This window comes from Marmota monax, unplaced genomic scaffold (genome assembly GCF_021218885.2).
Source record: "Marmota monax isolate L192 unplaced genomic scaffold, Marmota_monax_Labrador192_F-V1.1 WCK01_AAM20220418_F8-fsc00148, whole genome shotgun sequence".
NCBI lineage: Eukaryota > Metazoa > Chordata > Mammalia > Rodentia > Sciuridae > Marmota > Marmota monax.
Window position 1 is genome coordinate 4,067,091 of NW_026693034.1, and position 20,801 is coordinate 4,087,891.

Sequence of the window (20,801 nt, forward strand, 5' to 3'; positions counted from 1 at the left end):
TGGGGCGAATGTCCTGCACCTTCCCCACCAGGGGTGCCCAAGGGCCAGCCCTGTCTGCAGGCGGCCCTGCCCTGGCTCACCCCACTGCGAGGGCAGCACGGGCCAGGGGTGGGGAGTACCTCAGGTAGCTGACACCCATCAGGCTGCTGCCATTCACCTCCAGGATGCGGTCTCCCAGGGACAGGCGCCCGTCGGAGGCTGCGGGGCTGCCTGGGAGCAGGGTCTGGATATAGAGTCCTGGGGAGCCCAGGGGTGTGTGCTGGGGAGAAGCAGAGGTCTCAGGGCTCTGCCGCACCGACAGAGTCCCCAGCAAGAGCCCACCGCCCCTCCCTTAGAACCTGCAGGCCCCGCCCTGGAGTCAGCCAGCCACATTCATGATCGTGTGTCCAGTAAGAAAAAGGAGTAGACACCAGTCCTGCTCCCAAAGGGCCAGGAGAGTCCTCAAAGGCCTGAGGACAGACACAAGATGACAGCAGGCCCCACAGAAGCCCCTTGGACAGGCTGAGCCTTCCATGAAGGGGGGTGTCCCCATGCTCCTCCCACCCGACTTGACCACGGCCACATGGCCACACAAGCTGGGACCAGGGGCAGCTGCAGGAGTTGGGGTCAGTCCAGGGAGGACCCAGGCCCCACTCACCATCCCATCAATCAGGCCCATCCCCAGGCCTGAGGGGCCCCTCTCCAGCTCCACCATGAACACGTAGCAGAAGTCCTCAGTGCTGGAGCTACGGCTGGAGGAGGCCGCAGGGGGCTCATCCGCGGCAGCCGCAGCATCTCCTGGTGGGAGGAGAGGTGTGAGGGACAAGGGCCCAGGGGCTGGAGGCAGTGCCCAGCTAAGGAATCAGGATGTGGGGACCTCGCGGAGGGCAGACACACTGCGGATGGGAAGTACATGGAGCCCAGGAAGGGCACCATCCGGACACAATGTGAGCTGTAGCCTGGGTCAGGGTCAGGCCTGTGTGGGGGCCTCGCCTCGTCCTAGCCACTAAGTGCCCAAGGACGTGACGTGGGCCCTCTCAGGCTGGCCATTTCCTGGAAGCCAGGACCCTGAGGGTTCCAACACGCGGTCATCCAGCAGGCTCTACTGCCCTTCCTTCCTCCTCCTCCCTGTACTGGTGACTCCATGTCCAATCACCCAGAGGGGTCCCACCGCTAAGCAGACCCTGCCCCCCACCCCCAGCCAGCTGGTGACCCACCCTGAGACCACAGGCTGGTGTTTTTGTTTGTGTTTTTGGTACCCAGAGGCACTTTACCACCAAGCCACGTCTCCAGCTCTTCTTATTTTTGAGACAGGGTCTCACTAAGTTGCTGAGGCTGGGCTTGAACTTGTGATCCTCCTGCCTCAGCCCCCCAAGTCACTGGGATTATAGGCGTGCACCACCACACCACCGCACCATGCCGGCCCTGTGCCTGCTCCCTCCAGTAGCGCTCATGCCACCAGGGTCACCTGGGCCAGGGCCTCAGGGCAAAGCCGGGTCTGGTCTGGAGTCTCCCCTGACAGTTCTCTGACCTATTGTCCCCACACACCTCAGCCTCTATTGGCGGGAGACCCAGACCTTGTGGCACCTTCCAAACTCAGCACGAGCACTGAGGACAAAGCATGGTGCTCCTCGCCCAGGGCCAGGTGGGGGCTGCTTGGCCAGCAGTGCCCTTTCCAACCAGGCCCAGCTGTGAACTGCGCCCCACAGAACACACCTGCACACGCACGCACACAGGTGCAGACAGCGGGGCACACACCCCTCCTCCTAAAGGCTCCAGCTCAGCCAGCAGAACCCGTCACCTGTGTGTCCTCTACCTTGAGCACAGGGCATCCCGACAGGGGAATGTGTCAGCCGGAGAGGCAGCCACAGCTGCCAGTCCTGAGCAGGGGTTGGCTTCCCTGCTCCTTCCTATTTGGCCCACCATGCTGAGTGCTGGCACTGGGGGGACAGGCTCTTAGGGAGAAATGACACAAAGTAACCTGCTGTTAAGGTGCAGAGTAGGGCCTGAGGTAGGCCAAGCATGAGCTGGGCCTCACCTTCTAGAACTGCACCCGGGGGGCCGCCCAGCCCGTTCCTCTGCCCTTCTGGGAGAGCTTTTCCACAGAGGCCGCCTGGTTCTGGCCAGCCAGGGCTTCTGGGCTCCAGGCCGAGTGGGCTGCTGGGAGGCGTGAGCAGGCACGAGGAGTCAGTGTTCAGGGGGCCAGCGGGAGAGCCCCTGTGGCCCGTTCTGCTGGGCTGCCTTGCCAGGGGGCCCTGTGTCCGGGAAGCCCCAGCAACAGGAAGAGAGCGCACAGGGGTAGATTCGAGGGCTCCTCTGCCTGGATCCCTGGGAGCCAAGGGGCAGCCCTGGCCCTCAGGGTGCTCCTCAGGGATGGTATGGTATACACCCTAGGGAGAGAAGGACGAGAGTCAGGCCCTGGGGAGCAGGCAGGCCGGCTTCCAGTGAGGGAGAGGGTCCCAGGGCCCCTGCAGGACGCTGTGCCACGAGGCTGCATGGGGCACAAAGGGTCAGAAAGGACACCTGCTGGCCTGAATCATATAAAATGGCAGGCCTCCCCACCACCTACAGTCGCAGCTCGAGATCACTCAATGGTCCCTGCTAAGTCCCCAGCTGCTTCTAAGCAGACCTGCCTCCATTTCCACCCTAATCATCAAAAGAGGGCTGTCAAGCCCACTGGGGACCACGGGACCAGGCAGCTCTGGGTGACTGGCCCTCTCCCCAAGCACACCCATGCCTGGTACCTCAATCCCAGTGGCCTGGGCTGCTCCACCACCAGGACTGGCTGGGCCCCGCAGGCCCCACAGGAAGTGCCGGACGTACAGGAGGTGCTGGTAGACGCTGTCGCGCGGGCACTCGGCCTCTAGGTCCACCTGGAAGCCCTCACTCGGCAGAACGATGGGCGGGGGGTTGTCATAGGACTCCAGGACATCCTCTGCAGCAGCAGAGGGCGAGGACACTGTGAGTGGCCCTCCCGTCACCTGGCCACCCCCCAGCACTGAGGAACTGAATCAGCAGGCTGAGCTCCAAACCACCAAGGACACAGGAGGGTGGGATCTTAGGGTGACCAGCCATGACCTGGCTTTCATTCCTTCTGATGACCACCCATCAGGGTGTCCAGGCTCCTGGACAGAAGACGAAGCCCTTACAGTCTGGGACTCTCTCACCACAGCCCAGAGAGCTGCTCTAGGGCCAGCCTGCCTGAACCCACGCTAGTCCCCTGCCTGGGGCATCGCCAGGTGACTGCGGTCCCCTCAGTCCTATGAAGCTGGATGAACTCTGCCCAGGGGTCAGGGCCCAGAGGGACCCCACCCCTGCACAGGCTGCAGCATGGGAAGGCCAAGCGCGTGCTGGGCTCCGTCCTCCAGCGTGAGCACCTCCTGGATGCCAGGACCTTACAGGGGTGCTGGGCTAGAGGAGTGGCGGGGAGGGGCCCAAGCGGGGGATCACACAGAACCAGGAGTGCGCTCAGAGGTGGCCTCTGCCACCAGTGGCCAGCAGCAGCTCACAGGGTGGGGCTGCAGCCTCCCCCCCAGGTTTCACCTCAGGTGCTGTGGCGTAAATGAGGCTCACCAGTGGGACGTGAAATTATTTTAAAAATTCATATGCAACTATGTGAGGCTGTAACCATATGGACCTGCCCAGACCCCCACATGTGGATGGGGTGAAAATGTGTGCGTAGCCCACAGATCCTCCAGGCCGCGTGTGTATAGGTGTGCCCATGAGCGGCTCACGTGCTCAGAGCCCTGGACTACCCTGTGGCTTTGAACTCCAGACAGAGGGAGGCCTCTGGCCTGAGTTCGGGCACGGGCCCAGGGGCTCCTGACCCCCAGCACAGGGGTGCCCGGGTCTCTAGGTGGGGCAGAGTGGCCCGGTGGAGGTATGGAAGCCCAAGGACCCCTACTCCCACTTCAGATGAGCAGGTACCAGTGGGCTGCTCTGCCACTTTCTGACCTGGGGATGCAGGCAGGTCCTCAGATCCCTGCTCTGACCCCTAGCCCTGCCCAAGGTGTTCTTACCTGACTGGAAGGTGTCGGGGCTATCCTGGGCGCCTGGCTCCCAGGCACTCATGGGGCCCATGGCTGAGGCCAGCTGGTACTGAGTGAGCAGCCGGTGCAACTGCGCAGGGCTCAGGGCTGGGAATGTAGTCCGGAGGGTGGCCCAACTCATCTGGTGACAAGTAGGGGCACGGAGTCAAAGGCCTCCAGGTGCATGAGGCAGCCCCGAGCATAGCCACGCTCCTGGGAGAGTCCCAGTGTGGGGCAGGGCACCCCGGTCAGGCTCTTGGCCTGCACGCCAGTGCCCAGCGTTCTCACTCCCACCAGAGCCGTGCAGGACAGGAGTGAGATCGGTGAGGGGACAGCACCACGCTGCCTCACAGGATAGTGGACGCCACACAAAGTCCCCTGTCACCAGTCAGGAATCCCCTCACAGCCACAGGGTGGAGAGAAGAGGCTACTGGGAAACAGGGCGGGGGTGGGGGGGAGAACCAGATTCTACCTGGCACCGTACGAAGAAACACTGTGGGCTAAAGTCTCAGCTGAAAGCAGAAACTGTCATTTAGGTGTCCTGAGCCCACCATGAGCGCAAGGCAGGGGGCTCGCTTAGACAGAGGAGAGCATCGGCCTCTGGAGGAGCGGAGCCCAAGCCTGCCGCTCCCCGCCCCCCACCCCGCATGTCTTGTTTTCATTTTGCTCCGGGAGGGTTTGAGGTTGACACCTGGGTGTGGCTCCTTGTGACAATCACGCTTTCTCTTGTTGCCCCGCGGCATCTGAAGGCAGTGACATGCCACCCTTCACTCACACTCTGCTGTTGATGAGCAAGGACTTGGGGCCACTGAATGACAGGCAAACGGGGGAGGGTGCCAAGTGCAGCTTAAACAGGTCCACTGGGAGGAGCTCTGGCTCACAGCAGGGCGTGTGGCCACCCAGGCAGATGCCACCCACAGCCTGCGCCAACGGCAGCACAGCAGGGACCCGTGTAGTTCCACTGCTGCCCCCTGACAAGACTCGCCTTCAGCAGCCTCCGCTACAACCAGGCCCGTGTGTCTGAGGATCAGGACACGAAGGCTTTAAACTGAGTTCCTTGGATGATTGATGGAGCTGCTCATCTTTCGTGTGGAATTTTTCTTCCCCGCTTTGTAGTTTTTCAAATTGAGGTTGTGCTGGTGGTTTCAAAATGAGATATGATTATCAAAATGAGATCTTTTTCAAGTTCCTGGAAGAATTGGGGTCATAATGGTCTTTACTTTCTTCTGTGAAGTTTAAAATAGTTCAATAAAACCATCTGGATCTTGAATCTTCTTTGTGGGGGGTTCAACAGATTCAATTTCTTCAATACATAGGACTACTCATACTTTCATTTCCTCTTGTATTAGTTTTGGTAAGTATTCATTTTCTTGTCCATTTAATCTAAATTGTCAAATCTGTCAACATAAAGCTATAATATCCTGCTACTGATTCATAATTCATAATGTGTTCCCTTTTTCATTCTTGATACTTGCAGTTTGTTTTCTCCCTTTTATTAAATGTTTTAAAGAACCAACTCTTGGCTTCATCTCTTTTCTCTACATGCTTGTCTGCCAGCTCACTGATTTTTTTTTTTTTCCCTTATCCGTCATTTCTTCCCTTCTACTCTTTTTGAGTTTGATTTGCTTTCTTTGTCTTGCTTCATGGTCATTCATTCTCCGCTGTCCTTGTTTTCAACTGTATTTATTTATGGCTGTGATTTTTCCTCTCAGCACTGCTTTAATGCTAAGTTTTGTTATTTTGTATCTTTACACTTGCCCACCTTGATGCAGCCGGAGGGAGCCATGGGTAAGATTCAGTCCGCCTCTGCACGATCCTCACACCAGGGCTTCAATGGAGAGTTTGGTGTTTACACTCTAAGGGGTCCTGAGTCTTTGTCTCAGCGTTGTGAGACTGCTGCAGATTCCACTCTGCTTTTCAGACCTCTGTGTTTAGTTTAAACCCCTTCCCACCCTGAAGCTCCAGATCTCTGACAAGCATTTCCAGGGGACAGCCCCCTCGGTCTCTCAGTTTTTGTGTCTAGCCTAAGTGATGACCAAAGCCATGTAAGTGTCTTTTTCCCAGAAATGTCCCCTGCCTGGAGAGAGTCTGGGTTCTCAGCCTCCCACATATCCTGCTCCCAAGATACCAAATGCCCCTGGGGGAAAGCAGGAGGCAGAACTTCTCTTTTGTCCCTCTGGGCAGATCTGTGTCTCTTCTAACCCTTTAGCGACTCTCCCTCCTTTAAAACAGAGGACTTCTGTTCCATCTGGCTGTGCAAGTTGCTCTCAGAAGAAGTGGCAGGCTCACTCCAAGCTATACATTCAAGTCTTTTCCTAATGTCTGCTGAGGGACAGGGTACGGCTTAGTGCTTGCTTGCATGTTTGTCATGCACGAGGCCCCGGCTTCCATCCCTATCTTTCATGTGGATCTTCTATTGTGTCAGAATCTTTACATCAATTTCCAGAGACACCTTTCTTTCAACTCCTGAGCCTTTTGGTGGCCTTGCTATAAGCCGATTGCTCTACCTGTCTGCCATCTGCCTTCCAGCTTCCAAAATGGTATTGCTTTTATCTCTTCTACCATTTTCTTTTTCTGGGGTATGCCACTCAAATCACTGCTTTATTTTGTGGAGTGATATTTTGAAAGGAAACAAGTTAAATTATGGTTTCCATCTGTTGTATATTCCAAGACACCCACATTTTCTATAGTGATTAAATGCTTCATTTTTATAATGAGAAAACAAATAACTTTTAAAGAACGACACTGTGGACTGTATGTAAGACACACCGTTCCTGACACGCAGCAGGGTTACAGTACCCGCTGAAGGCCTAAGTGATGCCTGGATCCAGATTTGAAGCTCAGTTCCACTGAGCGCTCACTGTGCGACCTCAGCTCTGCCATCCACAAGACAGGGACCACGACTTCACCAACTCAGAGGGTGGCACTGAAGACCCACTGAGACGACACAGGCAAGGCCTGGACCCTCAGCAGAAGCTCCATCATCATGAACACCACCACCGGCAGGACAGGCCGGCAAGCCCCGGCACGCTGTGCTGGGTGGCGGGCTGCTCTTCTGGACAAGCTGGCCACTCACTCCAGACTCTACTCTGAGTTTTGCCTGGAGATGGGCAAAGTAGCCACAAGACCATTCAGCTCAGAATCTACCTTCCTCAATAGCACAGAGAGCAAACCCCACCTGGGCCGCCCTGTGGATGGCCATCACCCTGCAGTTCACCCAGTGTTTTCCCACAGGAAAAAAAACCTGGGCTGGGTTTCCATTAGTTACCTGTGCTGAATATTTTCCAGGGAAGGTGGCGAGGGAGGAGGGCAGGGTGGATATTACACAAAATGACCATGAATGTAATCGCACAGGTCCGTGGCTCAAGAGTCCAGCAAGGTCTCACTGTCAAAAATCAAGGTGCCAGCAGCGGTGTGCCTGTGAGGGTCCAGCCCCTGGCCTGCCTGCACCTCTGTCAGAATTCCACTTCTTGCAGCTCTAGGGCTGAGGCTGTGTTTCTGTGCTGGCCATCAGCTGGGGTCCAGCTTCCAGAGGCCCTCAAACGCCCCACTCCTGGCCACTCCATCTTCAGAGCCGGCCACGGCAGAATGAGTTCTTCTTTCTCCTTCCATCCACCTCATCCACCTCTCCACCCAACGCTGCAGACCTGTCTGGTTAGATGGGAACCCACCAGGATAATCCAGGGTCATCTCCTCATCTCATTAAGGTCCTTGATCTTGTCACGTTTGCGAAGCCCCCCCCTTAGCATGTGGAGTGATAATCACAGGACCCCAGAACTGGGAACAGACACCCATTGGGACCAATGCCCTGCCCACTGCAGGTGGGGACAGCTGAGGAGCAACTTTGTGAGTTCTCTATGGAAGGTTTGAGTTTTCTGGGTCTGGAAACCAGGTTCCCACCACCCCTGACCCAGTGTTTCAGCCAGTGACCCCAGATAAGTACACGGGACCCACTCCTCCCCACACTGCTGGTCTTCCCACTGGGATTGCCTCCTACCTGGATGAGCTGAGCGCTGGGAGTGGCCAGCAGGTGGAGGGTGCAGGAGAGCTTCCGGAAGAAGCGCTCCGCAGCTGCCCCAAGGCCGGCGCTCCTACACCACTCCAGGAGCTGCTGCAGGCGGGCGCAGGCCTGCACACCTCGGGGCCAGTGGAAGCAACTCAGGGAGGGTCCTGGAGAGGGGGAGAGGGTGATGCCCAGGCCACTCAGCACAGGGCCTGCTCTCCCTCTTCAATGGCACAGTTTAAGGACAAATGTGAGACTCTGCCTCAGCTTCCAACGCAAACTGACCTGCTTCCCAGGCCCTGTCTGGGCAGGGGTGGGCGCGGTAAGAGGTGAAGGAGGCAGAGCAACAGGGCAGAGGGGTGTGACAGCCACTGACCGCACAATGCAGGTGTGGAGTGGGACCCCCTCCTTCCACCCAGGGCGGCCCCGTCTGTGCTGGTGACACAGGTGCTGCAGCCTGCTCCTGCTTGGCTCTCTCATGTCACAGCAGTGCCCCTGGCTGGAAGTGACCTGTACCTCAAACCCCTGCAGCTGGAGGAGGCACATCAGCTCCCCACGGCAGTGTCGAAGGTCAGAGCCTCTGCAGCTGCACTACCGTGGTTCCCTCCTGGCTTCTGCCCACTAGGTGGTTCTGGGCAGTGTGTGCCCTCCCAGTGACCAGGAAGGGCCCCGGAAGGCCTGTCAACCCTGATGGGACCAGAGCTCCTGCAGGGCTCACTCTGGGCCATGATTCTACACCCCCAGGCCTCAGCCAGCCTCCCACCCACCCCCTTGGGACCCCCCCCCCGCCTGGGGTCCTGCACTGTGGCAGAGGGTCCCTCGGGTTGTGCCCATTTGCGGCGGGAACGTGGGCTGGAGGCCCCTTGGCCACACTCACCCTTGTCCAGGAGCTGGTTGAGGAGCAGCGTGCCAGAGAAGAAGAGGAGGTAGGAGAACATCTGGGAGGCCACCTCGGGGTGCACCTGGAGCTGCCGCAGGAGGTCCAGGGTGGCCTGATACACACTCACTACGCGCCGCAGCTCCTCGGGCAGCGTAGGGGCTGAGCGCCAGCTCTCTCGGCGCTCCGTCTGGAAAGGGGGGCATTCCAGGAGGCCCGGGAGGCAGACGTACAGGCACTGGGTGGTGACAGAGAACGGAAAATCACTTCCAGAGGTGCCGGGGCCCCCTGGAAGGCCCCACCCAACAAATTCCCGCCTGGGCCTCATCAGGTCCACCAGCCGAGCAGGCAGCATTGGGGCCTGGCAGGAGCTGCCTCTGGGACTGCTGGGCACAGAGTCACATACAGCAGGCTCAGCGGGGGCTGGCCATGGTGATCATACGGCACGTGCTCCTGTCAAACCCACGATGGCCCGCAGAGGCACACAGAGGTGGCACTGGTGGGATGAGCTCCAGCAATAGGAGGTGGAAACACCTGTGAATTCTGAGGGAAGAGTGGCCCCTCCTGGGAAAGCGGCTCACCCTGCCCTCAAAACAGCCCACCTGGCTCAGGGCCAGGGCGCTGGCAGCAGTACTGCCGGCACCAGCCAGGGTCGGAGTGGCACAGTGTGGCATCCCAGGTGCCCCATGCCAGACCTCTCAGGCCTTATCACTGATGCCCCCAAACACTGCCAGGCAGGGGTGTGTTTCAACAGAGGGGAGGGGGCGCCAGGTGATGCCAGGTGTCCTTGGAGAGCAAGAGGTGACTAGGGGATGAGGGGTGCACTCAGGGCCTGGCGGGACAGAAGCCACCTCATCCCTGCTGAGGCTGAGCTCATCACAGCCCCTTCCCCAGTGCCCCAAAGGTGCCCTAGGAGAGCCCCCCTGGGCGCTGCCCGGGCACCTTGGAGAGGTAGTAGACGCACTGCTGGAAAGCGTACAGCACCACCTCCTCCAGCGCCGCCATCGCCTCCTCGCTGGCTGTCAGCGTGCAGGAGAAGAGCGACTCCTTGGAGCCTGTGGGGAGATAGCCCTGTCACCCAGGCGCAGGCTGCAGCAGACCCCGACCCTGGCTCCCAGGACACCTCTCCTGGGAACACAGGGTGAGGAACCCACGCAGCAGCCCTTGGAGAGACCCTCACCCCATGAAGTCAGAATGCTCAAGAGAGAAGCCGCCACTCAGCACCAGGGGCTGCCGGCCCAACTGCTGGCCACATCAGACAGCCCGAGATGCAGGCTGGGAGGGGGCTGGGCCAGAGCAGAGGGACAGAGCCAGGCCCTCCCACCTGCACCAGGCCAGCCGTGGGCAGGCCTGTCTGAGGTCCAGAGACAGAGCTGGCGGGAAGAGGGATGGGCAGGCTCTGCGGGACGAAGCCAGGAGTGGACCAACACAGGGGACATGGGGTCTGAGACCCTGCCACAAAGACACTTGTGCCCACTAAGCCTCTGCGAGAAGAAGAGGCCCCTGCAAGCACCTAAGGAACCCGGCCCCTGCTGCTACAGGTATAGGGGCCTGGCCACCTGCAGAGAGCCCAGGCCGTGGGGATCTTACAAGGGCACAAAGAACACATGCCATGACAGATGGGCAATAAGGCCTCCTGGGCAAGAGCTTTGGACAAAAAATCAGGAATGACGAAACCAGTTCTGCCAGCTCTCAGGACAAGACCTCCAGGCCTTGAGGATTCTTCCCACAGCCACTTCCTGAAGGTCAGCAGGGACCTGTGGCCTCTGCCCTCTCCATCACTCTCTGGTTGCTCTGAGTCTCCCTGGGTCTCAGCGCCTGCCATGCTCACCCAGACCCCAGCCACAAGGCTTCTGCATCATGTGCAGGACGGGACACAGGATCACTGCCCCCATGCCCATCACCAGAAAGAGACGCTCAGGCCCCACCAAACACAAGTCCTCCCGAGACCCGCAGTGCTGAGGACGCAGACCCTGGAACCAGGGCAATGCCTCCCAGGAGGAGCAGCTAGGGACAGTCCCTGTGAGACCTCCACGTTGCCCAACAGCACTCTGAGCACAGCCTGATGGCACCACATGGGAAGGGCATCGAGAGGGCACTCGCAGGTCAGGAAGGTGGGCTGTCGGGTCCTGAGCCCTGACCACAGGGATCTCCTGCCCACAGCTCCCAGCCCAACCCCAGCACATACCACACATGGAGCAGCAAGCCCCGGAACGGCAGCAGGGAACCACAGTTCCAGCCGCCCCTTACCACAGACCCGCCTGCTTCAGCAGCAAGACACGGGGAAAAGATGAGAACAAATCTGGAGTGGAGTGGAGGGGCAGGGACAGCCAGATTGCAGGCACTGGGTTCCAGGAGCACAAGCAACCTGTGGAGCCTGGGCAGGCAGGCGGCTGGAGACCTGGGCCCCTGCAGTCATTCACACCACACCCAAGGCCTGCCAGCACGGAGACTATGCCCCTCCCTGGGAGGGAGTCTAGCTGCTTTCACAGTCACCTGAGGGGGAAAGGGTCAGGGTCACAGTCTGGAACACCCATGGGACTTGGGAGGATCCATGTCAAGGGCCAATATTTCCCTCCATGTAGCCATAGGCTCCAAGGCCCCAAGAGTCCGCAGAGGGTCCCACCTCCCCTGTCCCATAAAGCAGAGGAGGAGAAAATCCCCTCTGGCTCTGCCCTGCCCAGGTGCAGGGTATGCCCTCCCCCAACAATCAGTCTGTCACCAGAGCCCTGCCAGGACAGACAGGCCTGGCCCCACCCCCACCCTGCCGGCCCAGGGTTCCCAGGCACATGGTCCCAGCTGGTCTCCGCAGCCTGCGCCCCTCCCCGACCCAAGACAGGACCAGGCCCATGAAGCAGAGCAGGAGCCTGTCTTGATGACTGGACACTTCAAGGTCACTATGCAGACACTCCTGCCCCTCACCCTGACCATGGAGAGCCCCTCCTCTCAGGAAATCTACCCCCAAGGCACCAGGAGCCACCGCAGGATCCCAGCTTGTCCAGGACCCACTCTGGCTTTGACTTCGCAGGGCCCTTCCTGCGGAGTCCACGACAGCGTCCAGTGCGACACACGTGTCTGGAGACCAAGGCCGCCTGGTCTATCTGCAGGCCTCCTGTGCCAAGTACCTGGCCTGCACGTCCCTTCCAGCTCAGAGAGGCCGGAGGGCGGCTCCCAGTGTGCCTCCTGCTGCAGCCTGGACCCTCAGAGGCAGGGCCCATTAGGCACTCACCACACCTGAGACCGGCATCTCAGACGTGAAGGACAGCAGTTTTGTTGCTGTCATCGTAGAGCAAAGCTGTGTGGGACAACCCCTGGGCCACCCCCACAAGGCTCTGGACCCACGTCCCCTTGGTACCTGGTCCCACTGCGGGACAGTTCTGCCCTCCTCCCTGGCTGCTTCCAGGGAGGCCACCTCCCAGGCCACCTCCAGCCCCCCCGCAGCCCTCAGCAGACATGCACCAGCTGAAATCCTGTGGGCCTGCAGCGCCACCTCCTCCGCGGAGCCCTCCCAGACCACCCAGCCAGAGTCCCCTCCCACTATTTTCAGAACACTTCTTACTGTATTTCATAAACCCTAAAAGGCACATTAAAATCCCCACATTTTAACCTCTGAGATTGATACAAGCTATGAATTTGCAACTACAGGTGGTGACATCCGTCCCTCCTGAAGTAAGGGTGCACCTCTGATCCTTGCACGTGACCCATGGTGCATCTGCCTCTCCCCTACCAGGTGACCTGTGCGCCCCACCTCCGAGCCGGACAGAGCAGGGCCGTGCCAAGATGCCTCCATTCGACAGGCCATGGGACGGTGGGGCCAATGGTGTCATGCACTGTGCATCCAGAGGCTTCAGGTTGACCAGACCACAGGCGCTGGGCCCAGAGGCAGTCCCTACATGCCAGCTGGAGTTGAGGAAACTCTGACGTGACTCCACCCTGTTCCCGCAGCCAACTGTGCCCCAGGACCACACCCTGCCTGTGAGGGCCGCGTGGCCGCCCAGCTCACCTGTGATGTCCAGCTCCTCCTCCATGCTCTGCACATACAGTGGGCATTTCTGCTGCATGAAGTACAGGAGCTCGATGGAGTTAGCCATCCAGAAGAGAATGTGCTGCAGGTCCGGAAGCAGGTCGGCCATGGTGAAGCTGGCCCAGGAGATGGGCTCCTGGCTGCCAAGACAGAAAGACCAAGAGTTATGCTAGCCCATGGCCCTGGGCTGAGTCTGCTGCTCTGTCACATGGGACATTTGTTCTCATGGGACCCTGACCAAAACAACTACTTTTGTCAACCTAGTAGTGTTAGGCAGAGAGGCTTGGAACTATGCATGAACCCACAAGATGGCAGAGGCCCCCAGAAACCTAGTGGGACGAACAGCCAGTTGTCACTGTCACTGGTAAAGACCTCTAGTAAATAACCTGTTTCTGTCTCTTCTCTTTTGAAATAAGACAATAAAGTAGCTGTGAATGCTGAGAGCGTGGGGGGGGGGGGGCTACATGCACAGGGAGGGGGTGAGGCCCATGGTTTCTAGAACAAGGAGCGTGAGCCTGGGTGTGTTATTTAAGAGTAAGAAATAGGAGCTTCACACAATATTGAACAAGGTTGTCACACGAGGAGACAAACAATAATAGAAGTTTAGGAGATGCACTAATGTTAGCTAAATTCTACTTTACCCAAGAAGGAAGTCAGGAGAAGACTGTGAAGTCAATGAAGCAAGGGTCCATGATCAAAGCCTGTTCTCTGGAGATCTGGAGGTAATCGTCAGAAAACCCCAGAGCAGACAATTAACCAGGTCACCTCAGACCTCCAGGAGGAGCAAGCAGGTGGCCGGGTTTCCATCATGAACCCTCCTGCAGTTTGGTGCTTTGTCCACATGGGGCGCTACTACTATGGGTAATTCAAGCAGAAGCTACCTCACCAGCATGGCCAGGTGCCAGCACCAAGAAGCAGTTTAGACCCCTCCTGAGGCCATCCTGAGTGGGAAATGAGCATCTTCCCTCCCAGACCTGCGGCCTCTCGGCTCAGAGGTCCCCCCATTTTTTTAAAAAATACTTCTTTAGTTGTCAATGGGCCTTTATTTATTTATACGCAGTACTGAGAATCGAACCCAGGACCTCACATGCTGGGCAAGCGCTCTGCCACTGAGCCACTGCCCCAGCCCTCAGGACTCCCTCTTTAGGGGATGGTGGCAATGTCAGGGTTGCCTGCCTCCCTCAGTGGCAGTCTCTAAGGCCACCCAACCATCTCTCCATCTCCTGGGCACTGGCCCCAGTATGTGTGTCAACCGCCCTGTGTGACTTGAAGCTCCCTTTTGTCGCTGTGCTGGGTGATTCCTTAGTTTAAGATGCCAGCACGTCTTACCCATCTCATCAACACACCAGCCCAGCAGTAAGCCCTGCAGGCTGTGTGGGCTGCCTGGCATCCCCGCAGCTCAAGACAATGTGGACATCCACCAGCTTCCACGATCCCATCTTGCGGGCACGGTGGACGTCAGCTAGCTGTGCACACCTGGAGCTGCGACTAGACAGGGGGTCCACCTGCAGACCGACCGCCCCCATATCTGGCTCAGCCTGGCCTGGGGTGAAGACAGACCCCTGCTGCCTGATACCCAGCTAGGCTGGGACCCCATACCACCTTGTCCCCCTCACAGGGAACTCTAAATCACAAGCCAGGTGCCAGCTGCTCAGCCGCCACAGGGCATCTGCGAGCAGTCTCTGCCCAGGACCTGGAGGGGCTCTCGGACCCCACCTGCACCTGGAGGGCATCAGGATGAAGGCCATCAGAGGGGCCCAAGGGCAGCACCTGGTGTTGGTGTCTGCTCTCAGTCCAGGGTCCTGGAGGACTCAGCAGTACCCTCGGAGGGAGCTGCTGAGAGCACGCAGGGCTGGGCTCCGAGAGGTCATGGTAGGGCCAGGTTTGTTTTTCTCCTCCATCCACGAGTCTCCCCAGGGCCTGAAGTCCCCCTTGCTCTCTCTGATGTAATTCACTTTTGTCCACAAACAAGGCTGACATCTCTCGGTCCTGCTCCTGGGTGGGGACCAGACTGACTTGGGCGGCCCCTCCTCACTGCTGCCTTGGAGCAGGGCTGCTGTAGCCTCCCTACCTATCCGCATGGGGGCAACCCCTGCTCACGCCCGTTCTCCACAGCCACCCGAGTCCACGTGCACACAGCACTGTCATTTAGAAAGGGTCAATTTGCTTTTACTATTTACTGTCCTTCTTAATTTCACCCTAAGAAACCACCCTCCAGCCACTGCCACTTGGAGCTTCGGTATCAAGCCCCAGCAAGGTCAGCACAGCGCCCCCCACCCGCCAGCTAAGCCATGCACCGCGGCTCCGAGTTGGGCACACGGAGACCTTCCTGCACAGCCTATGTGGATGAGGGGCAAGTTCAAGCCTCCTGGCAAAGAAAGACGCCGCACAGGCCAAGAGCAGGTCCCTCTGGAACTCAGCGAGGAGCGCGAGGGCCCGCATGGCTAAGCAAGGCCAAGGTGAGGCCTACAGAAGGGCGTGTGGAGGGTCCACAGCTGGCACTGGGGCCCACAGGAGGCAGGCAAGGCATCCCGAGCCACAACGGGAAGGTGGACAGCAAATGTGGTGGCGAAACCTGGACCTGCTCAGCCCGTCCACCAGGAGAAGGCGGCGTGCAGGTGGTGCAGTGCCACCTGAGTTACCGCGCACCGCCAAGATCAGCTCAAGTCACATCTACTGACCCAGAGCCCATGAGAGAGAGCCAATCACAACACAGCTCATCCTGCGAAGCTCACCGGGTGGATGGGAGGGGTGGGGGAAATGACCCTGTCACACACAGCAGCTGCCTTGGGCCTGGGGAGGGATCCGGGAGGCAGCGGGTGCTGGACTTCCTGTTATGGCAGCTGAGTCCGGCCTGACTTCAGGAGAGAGCATGTTCCTGTCATGTTTGTGCAACAGTGAAATGAATTCTGCTGGAGGACCATGTGGGGACAGGACAGCCAGACCACAGAGCCACAGAAGGCTGGACTGCAGTGAGGTGGATGGGTATGGCACCAAGGGATGACCAGGGCAAGGGCTGGCAAGGTGACAGTCTGGCAGAGCCACCACTGACAGAATGAGAAGAGGTGACAAAGGCAGGCAGAGTGGACACGGGTGTTCGGGTGGGGCATGGATGGAGGGAGTAGGCAGAGGACAGAGCAAGAAGATGGAGCAGGCAGAGCTGGGGAGGGAGCAAGAGGGACCAGGTGAGGAAGGTCCTGCAGAGGCCCGCGGAACCCAGGACAGCAGGTGGAGCAGGACAGGGGCCACGCGCCCAGCAGCCCATGGAACACTGTGGGGAGAAGCAGAAGCCTCCTGGGTCCTCAGACTCTGGATGGCAGTGTTACCAGGTGGGGGACAGAGGAAGCCAGGCTGGGAGGCTCAGGGAACAAGGCAGACAGAAAACAGAGGCAGCAATGCCACCAGAGGCCCAGAGTCAAGGACAACAGGGAGGGAAACGCAGGGCAGCCATGGAGGTGGCAGAAAGGCTGAAGGCGCTGCCCCCTCCCAGGTGTGGAGGCCGAATCCAGAGGACAGCAGAGGCCATCCCTCCATCCAATGGCAAAATTTGAGGCCTATGTGAGGCTGTTTGGTCTCATGAACCCTTCGTGCAGCAGCCCTGAGCACAACGCTGTCCAGCTAAAGGACCTCTGTGACACCAGCACTCTGACCCCGACTCTCTAGACCCCAAACATCTGAATCCTAAACACATCTGGCCCCAAAGGTTAGGGATGAAGGACTGTAGGCCTGAGGGTGACACACGGTGATCATCTATTAAACGTGAGTGCTGGCACTCTAGCACATAAACCCTGGGGCACCATTAGGTACGAGGAGTCTCCCAGAGCCCTGTGGAGGCAGGAGGGTGACATGTGTGGAGGTGCAGGAGAAGAAAGCCTCAAAGGGGTCTTCAGCCCTTGAACTTCAAGTCAGAGTCCAAGTTCTGAACACAGAAGCACACAACCAAATTCTACAGACAGCCTGCAGGGCCCTGGCAGCCAGGGCTCCGAACGCAGGCAAGGACAGAGTGGAGATGAGTCCAGAAGAACTGGAGCTGCACCCCACAAAGCCCAGGGCTCTGCCATGGGTCCACAAGGCCTCTGCTTGTTCAGCGTGTGGGGAGAGGGGACAGAATCCACAGGAACACCCTCGGCCTACACCACAGAGAGGGGAACACAGCCAGCGGGGGGCATGAGCAACCCAGAAACAACAGCAACAGGCCTGAGCTGCAGGACCAAGTCCCGGGACAGCAGGGGACCTCCACATGCAGTGCACACCGGTCACCACAGAAAACTACAGTGACTTCAGTGGGAACGGGCCAAGGGAAGGGAGAATCGCCCCAAATACACCACCCAAAGACGAGGCGTGAGGTCATGCGGCAATCATATCTCAAGGGACTAAAGAAATCAAAGAAAGACTGTAAACCATGATTGAAGAGGCATAGGAAAAGAGAAGAAGGACTGAGAGGCCAGGAGCGATCGCTGAGAACACACCAGGGGCAGGCAAGACAGGCAGGAGCAGCGGAGAGCTGCAGGACACAGGGACTTGCAGGGCAGATACGGTGGCGGGAGCCCCTGGGAAAAGCAGGGCCAGGCAGAGCTGCCAGACCAAGAACAGCCGTGTGTTTCCCAGAACCCCGACCAGGAGAAACACAAACAGACCGAGCCCAGAAACATCGGGCGTAAAACTGACCACCTGAAGAGAATCTCAAAAGGCAAAAGAGAAAACTAATCACAAAAGAACAAAATTAGACACACACACGACTTCTTAACAAGACAGGGTGCTGAGAGATGATGGAACCACATCTTCCAGGGCTGAAGGGAGAGAGCTGACCTCCTCCCTAAGAGGCAAGCAGATGGAGACATTTCCTGACACCATGTCCAAGGGCTGGCCACCACAGAGCTGCACTCAGAATGACTTCAGTCCCAAGGGAACATTCCGGAATGAGGGAGTGGCACAAGAAGTCACAATAAGGAGAAAAACACTGGTAAGCAAAAGCAGTGGGTAAATCAAGATAAACACAGATTATAAATACAAATAAAAACAACGAATGAGTGGGGAATGACAGGGTTGAGAGCAAAGAGAAACTCAAATAATCCAAGTGATAAACTGAGAGCCAGAGGTGGGACGGGATGGGAGCCAGAGCATTCTAAGACCTAATCTTGTGTTCTGCAAAGTAGAGATATCAATATTTTCAGAATAACTCTGAAACCAAGAGAGGAGTTTCTAAAATCTAATGAGATAAGGAAGTATAAAAAAGAAAGACAATAGACATGGTAAACAAAAACCACAGTGAACTTGATAAAAATATCTCCAATACATCAATAAGTGTAATAAATGTAAATGGGTTAAACTTGCACACTAAGAAAGAAGAGCAGACTTTGTAAACCATTACATTCAGAAGTAAAAAGACAGAAAGATTCCAAGGAAGAAATGAAAAAACTTACCAACACAACAGACACACACGAAAAGTGACACTGTATTAACATCACAGAAAAAGGCAGTAAGAATTTTTAGGAAAAAAGAGGGACATGACTTTGAAAGTAACCGTTTCAAAGAATGCCCTTGAAGCTGTAAGCCCCTCACTTCGAAGCACCAACAAAAATAAAACAAAGCCAATAATTTTTTTAAAAGAAACTTACGAATTCACAAGAACAAGGAGAAATGCTAACTTATTCATCTCAAAATCACAGTTTAAGCTGGCAAAAAAAGTTAGTGTGCAATCAAATTAAGTAGATGAATGTGATCTCATAGACATGCTGCACATTAGACAAAAAATACTCTTCAAAGCACAGATAGAATGCTTGCAAAAATTGATCACAAACTAGCCAACAAAGGATTCTTAACAAAATGAAAAATAAGAAAAAAGTCTTACGAACCACATTTTCTTATCATATTGTAACAAAATGAAAAATAGAAGCACAGAAAAGCTTATGTATGTAGAAATTCGAAAAAAAATCAAAATAATTCATGAATTCAAGGAAAATTAAATACTAATTATGCAGGAATAGGGAACTAAAGCATGGTTCTACGTGAGAAAACCTGGCAGTGCAGACCCCACGTTAACAGACGAGAAAGAAGAGGGGGACCCAGCTGCAGGCTGGGTCCCGTGAAATCCAAAGGCCATTCACATTAAAAAGAAACAACAGGCTCGCAGCGAGCACGGCGAAGCATGGGCCATGACGACCCAGGTGTGGGTTCGTGGTGCCTGGCAGCATATCCTTCACTGTTCTCTATTTTGGAAGTGGTTCATTATTTTTAAAAGGAAAATCAAACAAACAAACAACAACAAAAAAAAAAAACAAGAGTGTGTGTTCAGAATGGAAACAGGACTGCGTTAGGCCCTGGTGAACGCTCTGGGGTGCAGTGGAGCAGGTGGGCTGGAGGGAAGGCCCGGCTCTTCCGGTCAGTGGGGAAGCTGGGTCCACCCTGTATCCGCTTCATACCAAGGGTGCTGGGGGCTCCAGGCCACCCACAGACAGCCACTGGGACAGAGGGGCCTGGTCTTACCTGTACCTCAGCACACAGGAGGAGGGCTGGGCAGCTTCTGCCACCTCCGTACCCCTTGGCACTTTGGCTGTGTTGAAGCCCAGCAGGGAAGTCCCTGGAGAGGCCCCATACCCAAGCTGGCCCTGTCCCAACTTTCACCAAACTCCCCTGACACAGAAATCCAGGAACTCAAGCCCTGCGACTGCACCTACTTCTTGGTCACCTTCCGCCATCTGCCCAGTGTTGCCCCTGCTGGTTCTACAGGAAGCCGTGCTTGGGTCCCCACACAGCCTCAGACCCCAGAGGCCGTGGCTCCGCTTGGCACCTCTGTTGGATCTTGCTCTGGCTCCTCACACTGGCAGGAGCCAGAGAGTGAGTGGGCCTGTGCAAGTGAGTGGCACCTTGAGCTCAACTGCACCTGGGGGACACCGAGAAGGGACAGTGAGACCCCAGCCCTGAGGCCTCCATCTGAGTGTCCCCAGCTCCTACTTTGAAAGGGGGATGGTGAAATCACCTGCAGGGCCCCAGAGCACATGTGAGCGAGCGCATGCGGCAATGGTGAGCTCTGGTTTTGAGAAGGAGGCATGAGCAGGAATGAGGCTGGCCTCTACCACGCTGTGGCCTGATTTAGCCAGGATGCCACTGGTATGTGGAGTCCCTGGGAGCCCCATAGATCCGGTCCCCTCTCTGGATTCCCCACCAAGCCTCCTTTGACTCAGCCTTCAGTGTTACCACCTGGGTGGGGCTCTTAGAGAGGTGACTTGGTTAGGAATCCACGTGTATGTGCACGGGATCATGTGATAGGTGCAGGGAACTGTCCTTCAGCATGCTTTTTAGGTCTGATGACACAGACAGCAAGTGGCTGCGGTTCAAGGGCTCTCACGTGGCAATGTCCACAGAACAGACACAGCACTGCTGTCCCTACAAACCAGCCCCACAAGAGGTGCTTCTGAAGGGCGTCCACACAGAGCGGGCTGCAGGGCTCAGCGTCTGCACATCTGTCAGACAATCCAGATGGCACAGCCGAGGCCCAGCAGCAGCACAGGCTGGGGTGAGGGTCTTGGACAGAGCAATACATGGCCCCATCTCGCAACTGAGGGCTGCAGGCTTTTCCTGAAGGGAGTGGGTGGTTATCAGGAGAATGGGGCAGGGAACATGGGCACAGGCTTTGCCCACTCAGCCCTTAGGAAATTTCTACCCAGAGCTCCCCAGGGTGCTGATGAGAGAAATGGACACAACTACTCTGAGATAGAAGGCTGCTGGTGAAGCGCGGAGGGGAGCCCCGGCATCCGGAGGCTCCCTGAGGACTTAGCTCCTCGGAAAGCAGGAGCCCGCAGGGAAGGTGCAGCTGAGAGGTGGGGACAATAACTGGGCCGTACTTACAGTTGCGCCTGCTTCTCTGCTAGCTCTTTGGTTTTCTCCTAC

The 20,801-nt window shown here is 57.1% G+C and overlaps 1 protein-coding gene across 2 annotated transcripts in view; it reads right to left on the bottom strand.

Moving 5' to 3' along the window:
• Radil (Rap associating with DIL domain) overlaps window positions 1-20,801 on the bottom strand; it is a 56,278-nt gene that overhangs the window by 509 nt on the left and 34,968 nt on the right. For both annotated transcript variants that reach the window (XM_046453768.2, XM_058582455.1), the window contains 10 exons: window positions 20,760-20,797; window positions 12,891-13,051; window positions 9,830-9,942; window positions 8,888-9,125; window positions 8,005-8,177; window positions 3,999-4,149; window positions 2,724-2,914; window positions 2,018-2,369; window positions 638-777; window positions 120-259 (listed from right to left, as the gene is read on the bottom strand). In XM_046453768.2, coding sequence (XP_046309724.1) covers window positions 120-259; window positions 638-777; window positions 2,018-2,369; window positions 2,724-2,914; window positions 3,999-4,149; window positions 8,005-8,177; window positions 8,888-9,125; window positions 9,830-9,942; window positions 12,891-13,051; window positions 20,760-20,797 — 1,697 coding nt within the window. The remainder of the gene's footprint in view (window positions 1-119; window positions 260-637; window positions 778-2,017; window positions 2,370-2,723; window positions 2,915-3,998; window positions 4,150-8,004; window positions 8,178-8,887; window positions 9,126-9,829; window positions 9,943-12,890; window positions 13,052-20,759; window positions 20,798-20,801) is intronic.